This window comes from Lemur catta, chromosome X (assembly GCF_020740605.2).
Source record: "Lemur catta isolate mLemCat1 chromosome X, mLemCat1.pri, whole genome shotgun sequence".
Classification (NCBI taxonomy): Eukaryota; Metazoa; Chordata; class Mammalia; order Primates; family Lemuridae; genus Lemur; species Lemur catta.
Genome location: NC_059155.1, coordinates 63,700,870 through 63,715,329, shown reverse-complemented (window position 1 = coordinate 63,715,329; position 14,460 = coordinate 63,700,870). Strand labels below are relative to the sequence as shown.

General features: G+C 40.4%; 1 protein-coding gene across 2 annotated transcripts; it reads left to right on the top strand.

Moving 5' to 3' along the window:
* The first annotated feature begins 4,841 nt into the window (after positions 1-4,841).
* On the top strand, positions 4,842-13,812 carry TCEANC (transcription elongation factor A N-terminal and central domain containing). Of its 2 annotated transcripts, none has more exons than XM_045537561.1 (3): positions 4,842-4,996; positions 6,976-7,086; positions 12,682-13,812. In XM_045537561.1, the coding sequence occupies exon 3, from the start codon at positions 12,690-12,692 to the stop codon at positions 13,746-13,748; it is 1,059 nt and encodes a 352-aa protein (XP_045393517.1). In that variant the 5' UTR covers positions 4,842-4,996; positions 6,976-7,086; positions 12,682-12,689; the 3' UTR covers positions 13,749-13,812. The 2 variants fall into 2 exon arrangements, with proteins under 2 accessions (XP_045393517.1, XP_045393516.1); XM_045537560.1 differs by lacking the exon at positions 4,842-4,996 and adding an exon at positions 6,159-6,838.
* Positions 13,813-14,460: the final 648 nt, after the last annotated feature.

Sequence of the window (14,460 nt, the reverse complement as noted above, 5' to 3'; positions counted from 1 at the left end):
GACGCCACCTTGCCCTAGCAACCTCTCACCATGTTCAGTCTGCACATCACTCTGCTCAAAATTCACATTCTGAGGAGGGGTGTGCAATCGGCCCAGGGGCTTTAAAATACACCGATACCTGGGTCCTGATCCAAAAGATTTATTGGCCTAAGGTACCACCTGGCTGCTGGGAGTTTTAAACGTTCACCAGGTAATTCTAACATGTAGCAAAGGTTGTGAACCATTGATCTACAAAGGTCCCCCTATAATGGCTAAAATTAAAAGGACTGATAATCCAAGTGTTGGTGAGGATGTGAAGCAACTAGAACTCTCATACATTGCTGGTGGGAGTATCAATTGGACCAACCACTTTGGAAAATTGTTTGGCAGTGTCAACTAAAACTAACAGACACCTACCCTATGGCCCAACAATTCCACTTCTGGGTTATATACTCAAGAGAAATAAGGGCTTATGTCCACCGAAAGACATGAATAAAATGTTCATAACAGCTTTATTAGTAATAGTCCAAAACAGAAAACAACCCAAATGTTCATCAACAGTAAAGTGGATAAATTGTGGTAGATGCATACAATCCAATACCATACAGAATGAAAACCACATCATGGGTGAATTCCATAGATATAATATTGAGTAAAAGAAGCTAGATTCAAATGAGTATATATACAATATGGGTCCATTTTTATGAAGTTCAGGTAAAACTAATTCATGTAGATTGGAGCCCACTAAGGGAAATGTTTTATATCTTAATCTAGGTGATGATTAGCTAGGTATATGCTATAATTTGATCAAGCTGTAATTTTAAGATTTGTGCACTTTACTGTAAGTTATTCCTCAATTTAAAAAAAGAAAGATGCTGAGTAATATGTCATTGTATCGATAAACCCCAACTTGTTTACCCATTCTTCTGTTGATGGATGTTTGGGTTCTTTCCAGTTTTCAGCTATTATAAACAAATATGCTGTGAATATTCGTGTATAAGTCTTTGTATGAACAAATGCTTTCATTTCTCTTGGATAAATACCTAAGAGTGGAATGGCTGGATCATATGGATAATTTCTTAACTTTTAAAGAAGTTACCAAACTTTTCCCAAGTGGTTGTAACATGTTACTTTATTACTAGCAGGCATGAAAGGTTTAGTTCCTCCACCTCTTGGCCAACACTTTGGGTTTTTTGGCCATTGTAATAGGTGTGTGGTGGTATCTCATTGTGTTTTAATTGATATTTTCCTGATTACTCATGATGTTGTGTTTTTTCAGGTGCCTGTTTGTCATCTGTATATCTTCTTTAGTGAAATGTTTGTTTAAAACTTTTGCCTTTTAAAATATTGAGTTTTCTTCTCATTTAATTTTTAGACTTGTATATATATTTTGGATACAAATCTTTTATCAGGAATATAAATTTCAAATACTTTCCCTCAAGAAAAAAAAAAGAAAGAAAGAAAAACGCAATTCAAGCATCTATTTATAGCAATTAAGTTGAAAAGGCTATACTAATGAAGGAAGTTCTTATGCAATTTTTAAACATGAAGAATCTTTCATTTAGGGAGGAAAAACAGTTTTAAACCAGAAGTGCACCCTCCCTCCCCACCCTATCCCCATCCTTCCCAGCTTGGAGAAAGTCTGGCTAATGTGCTTGACAAAAGCTCCCCACCCCTGGTTGAGAATCACTGGTTTAATCAATCAGTAAGCCCACCAGCCAGACACTGCCTGACTCAGGCTAGAACTAGCTCTTCGAAGCCTCTGCGAATTTTCATCAGAGATACTATGTTCCCTGTATCTCTGTTATGTCATCTGTATAAGTCTGAGGAATATGTTGCAGAACTTAAACAGAAGGTTTCTGTTTCTATAATCTATGCCTTTTTGTTCTATTTTCTGACATTCTGTGACTCCTGAGATTTCAAGGGAACTATTCATCATTTTAATCCTATGCATTATGTTCTGTGATTTACAAGAATGTCCCCAGTTAATCCCTGTGTCTGGTCCTGGTGTTTTATCAGGAAATGAACACCAGCCAGCACCTTAGAACCCAGAAAGATGCAGTCTCTCTGACCTCATTCCATGGAAAACATCTGTAACTGTTCCCTGAGTAACGTGTAACACTAACCTCTGGGAGAGGACCCATAAAGGAGTTTGCCTCTGTTCCTTGGGAATTTGCAGGAAAGGACTGTCTGTGTGAGCTCAGAATATCTATATTGCCACTCAGAGACTTAATAAGGATTGAAAAATTAGTTCCACTGCACCAAGGGAAATTTATCAGAGAGAATTCCAGAGTCTGAAAGCGGCTGAAAGATGATCTTGAAACAAAGGCCTGAAAACTATATATGATAAATTATAGAAGTGAGTGCTTTTATAGATATTCTACTTAAAAATTGCCCCAAAGAACTAACTTCTCAGCAACCTTTTTAGAATCCATTGGCAGCCCTATTGTAGATTTATTCCAGATTAATTCAGCCAGCACTATTCAACAGAACTTTCCGCAGCAACAGTCATGTTCTATGTCTATGCTATCCAATATGGTATGAACTAGCCACAGGTGGCTACTGAGAACTTGCCATTTGGCTAGTGTAACTGAGAAACTGAATTTCAAATTTTGTCTAAATAGCCACATGTGGTTACATAGTGGACAATGCAGGACTGCATTAGCTTGCCTGTTAGTTGAAATAATAGTTTTCTTTTTCACACCAGAGAAAAGCTTGGGTTGTTTTTGTTTTTGTTTTTGTTTTTAGACTTTTAACTAATTTCTATTTTTTTTCTTCAGGACATAGTTCATGAGAAATTGGTTATAAAAACCCTAAACGCTCTACTGACAAAGTTTCTGAAATAACTTCTAGTTTCTAAACTAATTCCTTCAGGTTGAGTCTTTCATAGTTTAATTGTTTTGACAAATATTAGATATTTTAAGAATTGAATGTTACAAATCTGATCACAAAGAAAGTATTCTTCCTAGGTCACTGTTTAAAAGCAGAGATTGTTGTTCTGGAGGCCTATAGTGCTTTGTATTTTTAAATGAGTATTTCCAAAGGCAAGAGTACTCAGAAAATGAACCAAAAATTAACAAAGGAAGACAAGAGAAATATCATTAAGGCATGTTAAATTTAATAAGCAAGAAGCCATTGACCTAAGGCTGTCTCTGTACTTTGAGTTCCTATGCAATGAACTGGAACCTAACTTAGCATGTGAATAAACTGAAAACTTAACCTAAGAGTATAATAAACAGTCAAATTGCAGACAAAAGCTTCACCCAATCACAGGCTGCCAACTGATCAGATCATGTCCAAATAGAGCAAAGGCCGAGCTGCAACCAATCAGTCTATTTCTGTATTTTACTTCCTTTCTCTGTCTATAAAAACTCACTGTCCATGCAGCTCTCTGAACCTCTTCTGGTTCTGAATGTTGCCCATTTCATGAATGATTCTTTCCTCCAATAAATTATAATTTAAATTGTCTAAAGTTTTTCTTTTAACAGGCAAAAGATTGACAAAGATGTTTTGCTTGACCAACTTCAGTCAGGCCCCTGAGCCTTCTCCTAGGCCCATCTGTGCACTTCCTTGTAAAATCCAGTTTTAGCAAAGAGCCCTGCTAAGTCAGTGTAGCAAGAAGCACTCACCCTCAATATCTGATCACTCTCAGTATCTGACCAGGTTCCTCATCCTCCACCATCCTCCAGGTGACATTTGATCACCTGGCCTGTCTTAAGCAAGAATCCTGCTAGGTTGGTTTAGCCAGAATCCCTCTTATCCCTGATGTTTCCTCTTAGTAATTTTCTATCCACTGACTTCCACACTGCTCCTTGGCTATAAATTCCCACTTTCCCGGGCTATATTTGAAGTTGAGCACAATCTCTCTCCTTCACTGGAAGACCCTGTAGTGGTCCCTGTACCTGTCTCAATGGTCCTGCATAAAGTCTTCCTTACCATGTTTTAACAAGTGACATTAAATAATTTTTTCTTTAACAAGATATAATCCTTAAGTGAACATTGCATTAAAATTTACTATAGCAAACATTTTAGCCCTGTAATAGTTTAAAGGCTAGAGAGAAAGACAAAAGCAACTCCTGAAGCTCTGAGCTGGCTGAGCACTCACAGCTGGGCCTTTGTGTTCTGTGGAACATAAATAATTTCACACAACACCAACATCAGGTATGGCTACTCTCTGATGTGATGGATCAAGCCAAAAATAAGACTCCTTCTCAATCATGTTGGAATGCTGACAAAAATACAAACACTGTCCAAACCACAATAATGACCAAACATCCCCTATCCTGGCCAGTGAGTCACTGGTCTTGTGTTCCCTCCTTCTAGGTAAGATTTATTATGTTACTTAATCATAGAATCATCCTGCTTCCCGGCAGCATCCAATCCAGAGTATTGGATTGGATACTTTGCTTCCTTGAACCTTTCCCCAAATTACCTTAGAATAGGGGATCAGCAAAGGAGGCTGCCACATTCTCTACTTCAACCATCACTGTGGGTTTACTGGACCCTTGTGCACAAGTGAGAAGTCCAGGATGCACATGACCACTTAATGAACATTTACTACTTTCAAATCAATGGATGCATGCTAGGGTGCATATAAATACTTGTAGAATTAATTACTGTGTTAAATTACTGTCAACATCTAACTGAGCCATGTCTTGACTGCCTTGATTAGAAGCAGAAAGGGTAAGTTGTAGAGTAAGTTTAGCAAAGGTCGCTGCTGAAAAAAGAGAAAGAAAAAAACATTTGTAAGGTGTCTTTCAATTCAAGCCCGCGGCGGGGTCGTAGCTCCTCCTCCAGGAAACCGTGGAGAAACTCCCACGGCCGCAGATTGCTCTGCGCAGGCGCCATTTCCCTAACACGCACGCGCGGGGTCCCAGGACTGCGTGGGCTGGTTCGTGGGCTCGGATTGGTTGAGCCGTCGTCGTCCCAGCTCCGGAGACCGGAAGATTTCTGTGGACGCCGGGACTGCTGACGTCTCCCCGGCTACGCCTGCGCTTCTCATTGAGCCGCGCTTCAGGTTCGTCAGGGCCTGTGCCCGGCAGAGGGCGAGCGGTTGTTTCTGGTGGGAGGTCACCCCCGCTCGAGGAGGCTCTCCGGTGCGCCCTGGGCCGGGTAGGCCCTAAGGGGCCCCCGCCCCCTTCTCTCCTTCAGCCGACGTTGCCAGAACCCTCGGGGCCGCCGCTACGTGTGTGCTGGGTGCTGGGCTGTCACCCGGGATGGGTAGCAACTGGCTTTGCTTGTTGCGTGGCCCCACCCACCGGAGCCCAAACCCGGGCCAGGCCAGACCCACGGGCTGGTCCCTCCCGCTCGCTGCACCTTTACTGGGGGTCATCATTAACGGAAAAGGGTCCTAGCGCAGTGCTAAGTGGCTGTTCAGAAACTGCCACTCCGCTGCCAACGTTTGGCGCCGTTTCTCTCCCTGGAGGAAGGGGCTCCCTGTGAAGCTGGAGGGTTGTGCGTGGGTTAGGGCTAGAAAGTTAACATTCCTTTTTAGATTTTAAAGAGATGTAAAGATCTAAACAGATTTAGATTCCTACTGATTTGTTACCAGCTTCTGGAGGTTTTTGCCATGATCTTTCTATACTTCTCAGGGTGTAGGCAATTTTAGTGCAGATGTGTGCGCCTTGCCTAATATTTACAAGCTTTTATGTACATCCAGTCAAATATTAGTGCCTGTTCTTGCTGGCAGTGTATAAACTTTTTGATTTGTGTTCAGACGCTGAAAGTATAGGTGTGTATCTGGGCATTATTCACATTAGCATGTGTTCTAGAACTGTGCTGTCCAGTGTGGTAGCCACTAGTTACTCAAGGCTTGAGCTCTTGAAATGTGGCTAGTACAAACTGAGATGTGCTGTAAGCGTAAAACAGTGAATTTTGGAGAATGAATATGAAAAAGAGAATGCAAAATATTTCGATTTGTTTATATCAGTTACATGTTGAAATGATATTTTGGATACACTGGATTAAATAAAATGTATTATAATTTCATCTATTTTTATTATTTAACGTGGCTACTAGAAAATTTTTAATTTTATCTGTGGCTTGCCTTATATTTCTGTTGGCCAGCACGGCTCTAGAAAGGGGTCAACAGACTATTGCCTGCAGCCAAATCCAGCCTGCCTGGTTTTGTAAACAAGTGTCATTGGAACTAAGTCATGCGCATTTATTTATGTATTTTTTGTCTGCTATTCCTGCTACAAGAGCAGCAGAGTTGTGTAATCCGTATAGAGATTGTATGGCCTGCTAAGCCTAAAATATGTACTTTCTGACCTTTGACAGAAAAAGTTTGCTGACTCCTTGCTCTAGAACAATGCGTGGTTTGGTAGATATTTTTAAACCTTTTAATTGTAGACCCAGATAATTGTCAGTCAGGCTTACTGCATGACAGGCATAGTTCTAAGCACTTTATAAAGACTATCTCATTTAATGCTCATATTAATCCTAGGATGTTGGGTTTCTCCCATTTTGTAGATGAGGAAATCAAGGCACGAAATGGTCAGGAAACTTACCCAACTTGCTCAACGCCCCTCGCTTCTGGGAACTATACCTTCTTGACGCTCCTTATCCATATGGTTTGACTCTTCAGATCCACTTGATTAGGCCACCATGGGCACTGTGGGTTTTTTTGAGCTAGAATTTTTTGAATTATTTTTTTTTTAACTAGAATGGAGATGGGCTTGGTCTCCCAGGGAAGAAGCCAAGGGGCACTGTACTCAGGTGCGATGAGTACAAGCAAGCTGGTCTGAAGTGAAAAGAAATGCAGCTCACACACAGGAGAAAGAGTACCCTGGGTGCTTTTCATTTATTTAACAACAAAAACTTGTTGAATAAGAGCAAGCACTGGCCAGGTGTTTGCCAGGTGTGTAAAAGTGACTAAAACAGATTTGGTTCTTCTCTTAGGATCTTATGGGGGAGCCAGATAATAAAAATGTTTTCTAAATGTGATAAAACACTGTGAATAAACACAATGTCCAAATTATTTGATGTTTTTAACAGGTGAAGATAAGCCGTATCTGTATTTCGGGATTATTGTGTTGACTGAGGTGAAAGGAGTGTGCATGGCACGGACAGTTGCTCAATGAATGTCTGTTACCTTCCCGTGAAGAGGTAAGTGAGGGAGGGAGTATTGGGAATTGCATCCATCGTGACACTTAAAACGTTACAGTCATCAGTTGTCATTTGTAGAAAAGATTCTTGGGGGCATTATACACAGCAGGTGTTTTTAATATTTTCTGATTTAAGAGGACTCATCTAGCAGAATCCAAAGTCAGAGAGGTTCTGTGCATTCAGTCCAGGAGCAGGACCAGAGCTGTCTTTGGGGCTGATGGCAGCCTCACTGGGAGGTACTGCTGGGGAGGGCGGGGGTGCCTGTGTATGGTTTAAATCAGAATCACCTGGAGAGGTGAACCAATACACAGGTCCTACCTGCAGGGATTTTAATTCATTCTATCTGCGATGAGGCTCTGGCATTGTTTGTTTTTGTTTTTTGTTGTTTAGTTTCCCCAGATTCTAATATGCAGCCAGCGTTGAGAACCACCAGTGGTGAGAGATCAGCCAGGCTTGGGGAGCTGCTAGAGCAGAGGCACAGAGCTGTGTCCTTTGTGGTTGAGAGTAGTCAAGGGGAAGGCCAGGGAGGTGCTTCTCATCACCTGGCCAAGGAGCTTGGGCTCCATCCTCAGAGCAGAGGGGAGCTTCTGAAGATTTTTAAGCAGGAAAATGAAGGAATATCTTGCTGAGATCTCTATTAGAGGATGATCCTTCTAACAGAGTGCCACAAGTCAGAGTGAAGACAGTGGAAAAAGCAATTGTTGCTAGCCAGATGATGGAGAGCCCAGATAGGGTTTGATGCTCTCTGTGCATTTGCCCTAGCAACTGGTACCTGTCTATGTGGAAATACCACGTGTGTTGTAATTGGCCAGTTTCTTGTCTGTATTCCTTCTACTAGGCTGTCAGCTTCTTCAAGGCAGAGACTGTCTCTTTAGGCTCAGTATCTAGCACATACTAGATTCAAAATAAATATTTGGAATGAACTATGTAGAACTCTAAACTGGACACACAGCTTATTTTTGTCTTTTTATGGCAATTCTCAAAATTTTGTATCCCAGTGGCTTCAGCATTGTACCCTCCTAGGGCAATAAATGCTTTATGTCCACGATTGTCCTACAGGGGAATAGAAAGGGTGACAGGATTTACATATGAAGGAGAATGGAAAACAGTATGGTGGTTCCTCAAAAAATTAAAAGTAGAATTACTGTATGATCCAGCAATTCCACTTCTGGGTATATACTCAAAAGAATTGAAAGCAGAGTCTCAAAGAGATATTTGCACACCTATGTTCATAGCAGCATTATTCACAATAGCCAAAAGGTGGAGGCAACCTAGGTGTCCATCCACAGATGAATAGATAAACAAGATGTGGTATATTCAGACAATGGAATATTATTCAGCCTTAAAAAGAACAGAAATGCTGACACATGCTACAACATGGATGAACCTTGAGGACATTATGCTAAGTGAAATAAACCAGACACAAAAGGATAAAACTGTATGATTCCACTTCTGTGAGGTACTAGAATAGTCCGATCCACAGAGACAGAAAGTGAAATGGTGGTTGCCAGGGGTGGGGGAGAGGAAGGAATGGGGAGTTGTCTAATGGGTACAGAGTTTCAGTTTGAGAAGATGGAGAAGTTCTGGACATGGATACACAGCAATGTGTATGTACTTAACACTACTGAACTGTACACTTAAAATGGTTAAGATGGTAAACTTTGTTTTTTATGTTTTACTAAAATTAAAAATCTAAAAACAAATATGAAGGAGAAGTAAATAAAAGAGCATGAAATGAAGAGCAACATGCTTTTTGGATGTTTACACATGAATACGTTAACTTCTATAGATTTATACAAGTAAAGAAAAAGTTTTGCTGACAGTACAAACTGTTGCTCTCACCCCACTGAAACCCTGAAGCTACAGTTAAAATTTCCTTTCAGAATCTCCTTGAAACTCAGACCTTCAGCTGAGAAATTCTGACCTAAGTCAAATATTGCTTAACCTTTTTGTTAACTCTAGGCCTCTTATTAGCCACCTTTTTGGACATCTGGCAAACCTTTATCCTGATTTCTGTAGTAGTAATATATATGGAATGCAGGCAGAATGAATGTTTCTTCTTTTTTAAGAAATTTTCCAGCAAGTGGGGGAGGGCTCAAGTGTATTGAGCAGCTTGAAACTTTGTTATTGTGACATAACTGTATGACTTCCTCAAGATCTGAAATAGACAATTCTGAGAGAAATGTTCAGCAAGTCTTAGTTTTCTGTGCTATCTTGCCTGTTCTTTATTGAGCCTTTCAATCTTAGGAAGACCTCTTTTACTATTTTCAGTCTTCAAAGGTGGAATTTTAAAAAAGGAAAAGAATTATCTTTAAATATTGGTTCTCAATAATTAGGAAAATTATCTTAAGATCCTTAATTACTGAAGACTGAATTGATGGGCCCACTGAGTAACTGAGTGTTAAACTGGCTTTAAAAACAAAAACCAGGCCGGGCGCGGTGGCTCACGCCTGTAATCCTAGCACTCTGGGAGGCTGAGGCGGGCAGATTGTTTGAGCTCATGAGTTTGAGACCAGCCTGAGCAAGAGCGAGACCCCGTCTCTACTAAAAATAGAAAAGAAATTATACGGACAACTAAAAACATATATATAGATAGAAAAAATTAGCCGGGCATGGTGGCGCATGCCTGTAGTCCCAGCTACTTGGGAGGCTGAGGCAGGAGGATCGCTCGAGCCCAGGAGTTTGAGGTTGCTGTGAGCTAAGCTGACGCCACAGCACTCACTCTAGCCTAGGCAACAGAGTAAGACTCTGTCTCAAAAAAAAAAACAAAAACCAAAAAAACAGGTTTTTTTTTTTTGTTTGTTTGTTTGTTTGTTTGTTTTGTTTTGTTTTTGAGACAGAGTCTCACTCTGTTGCCCGGGCTAGAGTGAGTGCCGTGGCGTCAGCCTAGCTCACAGCAACCTCAAACTCCTGGGCTTAAGCGATCCTCCTGCCTCAGCCTCCCGAGTAGCTGGGACTACAGGCACGCGCCACCATACCCGGCTAATTTTTTCTATATATATATTTTAGTTGGCCAGATAATTTCTTTCTATTTTTAGTAGAGACGGAGTCTCGCTCAGGCTGGTCTCGAACTCCTGACCTCGAGCGATCCACCCGCCACGGCCTCCCAGAGTGCTAGGATTACAAGCGTGAGCCACCGCGCCCAGCCTAAAAAACCAGGTTTTCCATATTCCAGTCCCCTCTGGCAGTAAAAATGCAAGACTTGGTCAACTTTGAGCCATCCCCGCAGGGAAACTCCAGTGGGAACCTCATATTTGTGGCCAAGGGTACTTTTGAGATACAGTTTGAGGGGAGATGCAACTGTTTGAGATTCAACAATTTCTTAGGAAATTATGAATGCTCATCTAAACGTGTAGTAGCCACCTTTAAGAGATAATACTCTCATTCCAGAGGGAAGGTAGGAAGAAGGCAGAAGGATCCATTTCCCATACCGTTTTTCAGTAGGCATGTGTCTTAAATACATATAGTTTATCATGAATTTCTATTAGACTAATAACTTTTCTGATTATGAGAACAATATGTGTTCATCACAGAAAATCCAGAAAAGAGTAAAAGAATAAATAAGAATCACCTAAAATCTTACCATTCAGAAAATGCCACTGTAAAATTTTGTGTATCTCTTTTCAGCCTTTTCACATGGAATTTTAAAACAAAATTTGGATCAGATTTCAATAACAGCTTTATTCAGGTGTAATTCACATACCATAAAATTCACCTATTTAAAGTGTAGAATTCAGTGGTTTTTATTAATAGTATATTCACATTTGTGCAACCCATCACCACAATCAACTTTAGAAGGATTTCGCCACCAACCCCCAAGAAGAACCCTGCACCCGTTAGCAGCCACTCCCCCTTTTCCTTCACTCCATTGTTCTTTCCCCCTACGCCCAACCTAGGCAGCCACTAATCTATTTTCTGTGTCTATAGATTTGCCTATTCTGGACATTTTATATAAATGAAATCATACAATATGTGGTCTTTTATGTCTGGCTTCTTTCACTTAGCATAATGTCTTCCAGGTTCATCGATATTGTAGTATGTGTTAGTACTTCGTTCCTTTTTATGGCTGAATAATAGTCTATTATATGGATAGACCACATTTTATTTATCCATTCATGAGTTGATGGACATTTGGGATGTTTCTACTTTTTGGCTATTATGAGTGAATAATACTGCTATGAACATTTGTGTACAAGTTTTTGTGCAGACATATGTTTTTATTTCTCTTGGGTAGATCTGCTGGATCATATGCTAATTACATTTAATCTTTAGTTAACATAGTTTTACATTGTGATTTGTTTTCACCTAATGTTATGACTATTTTCCCATGTTGTTAAATATTCTCTAAAAACATGATCTTAAATGGTTTATTATTGTATCATACCAGGAGTGTGCCATATTTTTTTTTAACGATTCTCCTGTTTGGGGGCCTTCCATTTTCTTCTAAGTTTGAAGAAAGTTCTTACATATACAGTCTCCACATCTCTCATTTCCTTAAAGTAAATTTATAGAGGTAGAATTACTGACTAAAAGGACATTATGTTTTATGGCACTTGTCAGGTGGTTTCTAGGAAGATGGCATTAATTCTCTCTATAATCACTTCAGTGTTGTTAGCCTGTGTATGTTCAGTGATTATTTAATATCAAGTGCTGTAAAACGGAGCCCACAGATTTTTGAAAAGACAGGGCCCCTGCCATCAAGATGCTTATATTCCCATTTAGACATTTAGACCAGACAGACAAATATAGATCCAAGGATATTATGTAGGCAAGGTTATGTACATTATGTGAGAGAAAAATAGACTTGTTACATAAAATAACCATTTGCTTCCTAGGATGAGATTCACACATAATCATCTGGCAACTTTTTACACTTAAAAGTTTTTAAAAAATTAATGAAACCAAACTCTGTAGCATCTAGTTAGTCCAAAGTCATATATCATCTGAATCGTTGAATGTGAACCTTTACCTTGTTCAGAAGACTCAGACGGCAGCACGGTGTGGCCTGCTGACTTTTGGGAGACCCACCAGACCTAGCTCTGGCTGGGTCCCAACCTGTGCTATCTCACAGTTTCTTTAGACTGCTTAAGTCATTAGCAAACCCTTTTTTGTCCTGTTTCTTATTCTTTTATATTATAAAATCAGCGAGTAGTTCAGTTATATAGCTGAATGTGGGGAAAATGTAGTCCAGCATTGCTCAGCATTACTATATTGGTGCTGACACCAGTGTAATTTCATCCCCAACAGGATCACCAAATTCCACCCAAATGAATTGATAAATCTTGATCAAGAAAGATCATTTATTTTAAAATTGGAGGCAGAAAACCTATAGCAGATCCTCCTGCAAACCTCTTTTAAGCCGATGTTATGCAGAAGCTCTTTGCAATGCCACTTTTTTTTAACTACTAAGAATAAGACTCTTTAAACCATACCACCTTGCAGAGTCCATTTTCTAACATGTCGTACACATTCATACTGCATAAGTCCTTCAGAAAACATTGTGTAGGTAACTGGCAGAAAGTGCTATTTTACTATCTAGAAGCTGCAACTAGCAAAGGCAAGCTTGAGAAAACTGAAACCTCTTTTTCTTTGCAGCTGTAAATATGTCTGACATGAGCCAGATAGCTGCCAGAGCTTCCCTTATTGAGCAACTGATGTCTAAAAGGAATTTTGAAGATCTTGGCAACCACCTTACTGAGCTAGAAACGATTTATGTGACTAAGGAGCATCTCCAGGAGACAGATGTGGTCAGAGCTGTGTACAGAGTCCTCAAAAACTGCCCCTCAGTGGCTTTGAAAAAGAAAGCCAAGTGTTTATTGTCAAAGTGGAAAGCTCTTTATAAAGATACTCACTTCAAACCAAGGAACAGCCCTAAATTATTCCCTACAAGTGGTAGTAAAGAAGAAAATTCAGGACTTTCTTATGACCCAAGTCAGGATGAGATACTGGGTGCCTGCAATTCTAATTCTCTGTCATTGTCCCAAGAGGTTGCAAAACTCAGTAAAATTATTGTGCCTGAAAATAGTGCTATTCAAGTGGAACCTAAGGAAGAGCATGTCGGGGGTGGTGACCCTAAATCCACTGGCAAAGGATCAAGTGAATTGCTGGATCCCACAAGGCCCGTGAGAACTAAATGCATGGAGCTTCTCTATGCAGCTTTAACTAGTTCTTCCACAGACCAGACAAAAGCTGATTTGTGGCAAAACTTCGCAAGAGAAATCGAAGAGCATGTTTTTACCCTTTATTCAAAGAACATCAAAAAATATAAAACTTGTATCAGAAGCAAAGTTGCCAATTTGAGGAACCCCAGAAATTCTCATTTACAACAAAACTTGCTCTCTGGGACCATGTCTCCAAGAGAGTTTGCTGAAATGACCGTCATGGAGATGGCGAATAAGGAACTGAAGCAGCTGAGAGCTTCCTACACAGAATCTTGTATCCAGGAACATTACCTTCCCCAAATGATGGATGGCACACAGACAAACAAAATAAAATGCAGGCGCTGTGAGAAATACAATTGCAAGGTCACTGTAATTGCCAGAGGAACACTTTTTCTTCCAAGTTGGGTGCGGAATTCAAAGCCAGATGAACAAATGATGACCTATGTAATTTGTAATGAATGTGGGGAACAGTGGTACCATAGCAAGTGGGTGTGCTTGTAATTGTAAATAAATGTTATCTTTTTTTTGAGACAGAATCTCTGTTGCCGGGGCTAGAGTGCCGTGGCGTCAACCTAGCTCACAGCAACCTCAAACTCCTGGGCTTGAGCAATCCTCCTGCCTCAGCCTCCTGAGTAGCTGGGACTACAGGCACGTGCCACCATGCCCAGCTAATTTTTTCTATTTTTAGTAGAGATGGGGTCTCGTTCTTGGTCAGGCTGGTCTTGAACTCCTGAGCTCAAGCAATCCTCCTGCCTCAGCCTCCCAGAGTGTTAGGATTATAGGCATGAACCACTGCGCAGAGCAGAATGATACCTTTTATTTGTATAAACCTTCTGTGCTTGTTTTTAAAATCTTACATGCATTAATCTTAAAACAGAAGAAGGAAAGAAAGTCATTAGCTGATGCTCACACCACCATCACTAAAAGTTATAGTTTGGGGAGAGAGTGGTTAACTATTTTCATAGTGCTTTGTGGCCATTTAGTATCTTGCTGTACTCAGAGTATGGTTGAAAACAGCTCAACATAACTAGGAGCCCCGAGAAATGCAGATTCTCAGGCCCTACACCACTGAATTGGAATCTGAATTTTGGCAGGATCCCCAGGTGATCCTTCAGAATAGTCCAAGAAGTGCTGCTTTAGCAATAGGCCTGTGGTTCTCAGCAGTTGCTGTGTATTAGAGTCATCTGGGGAGCTTTGAAACCCACTGGTGCTG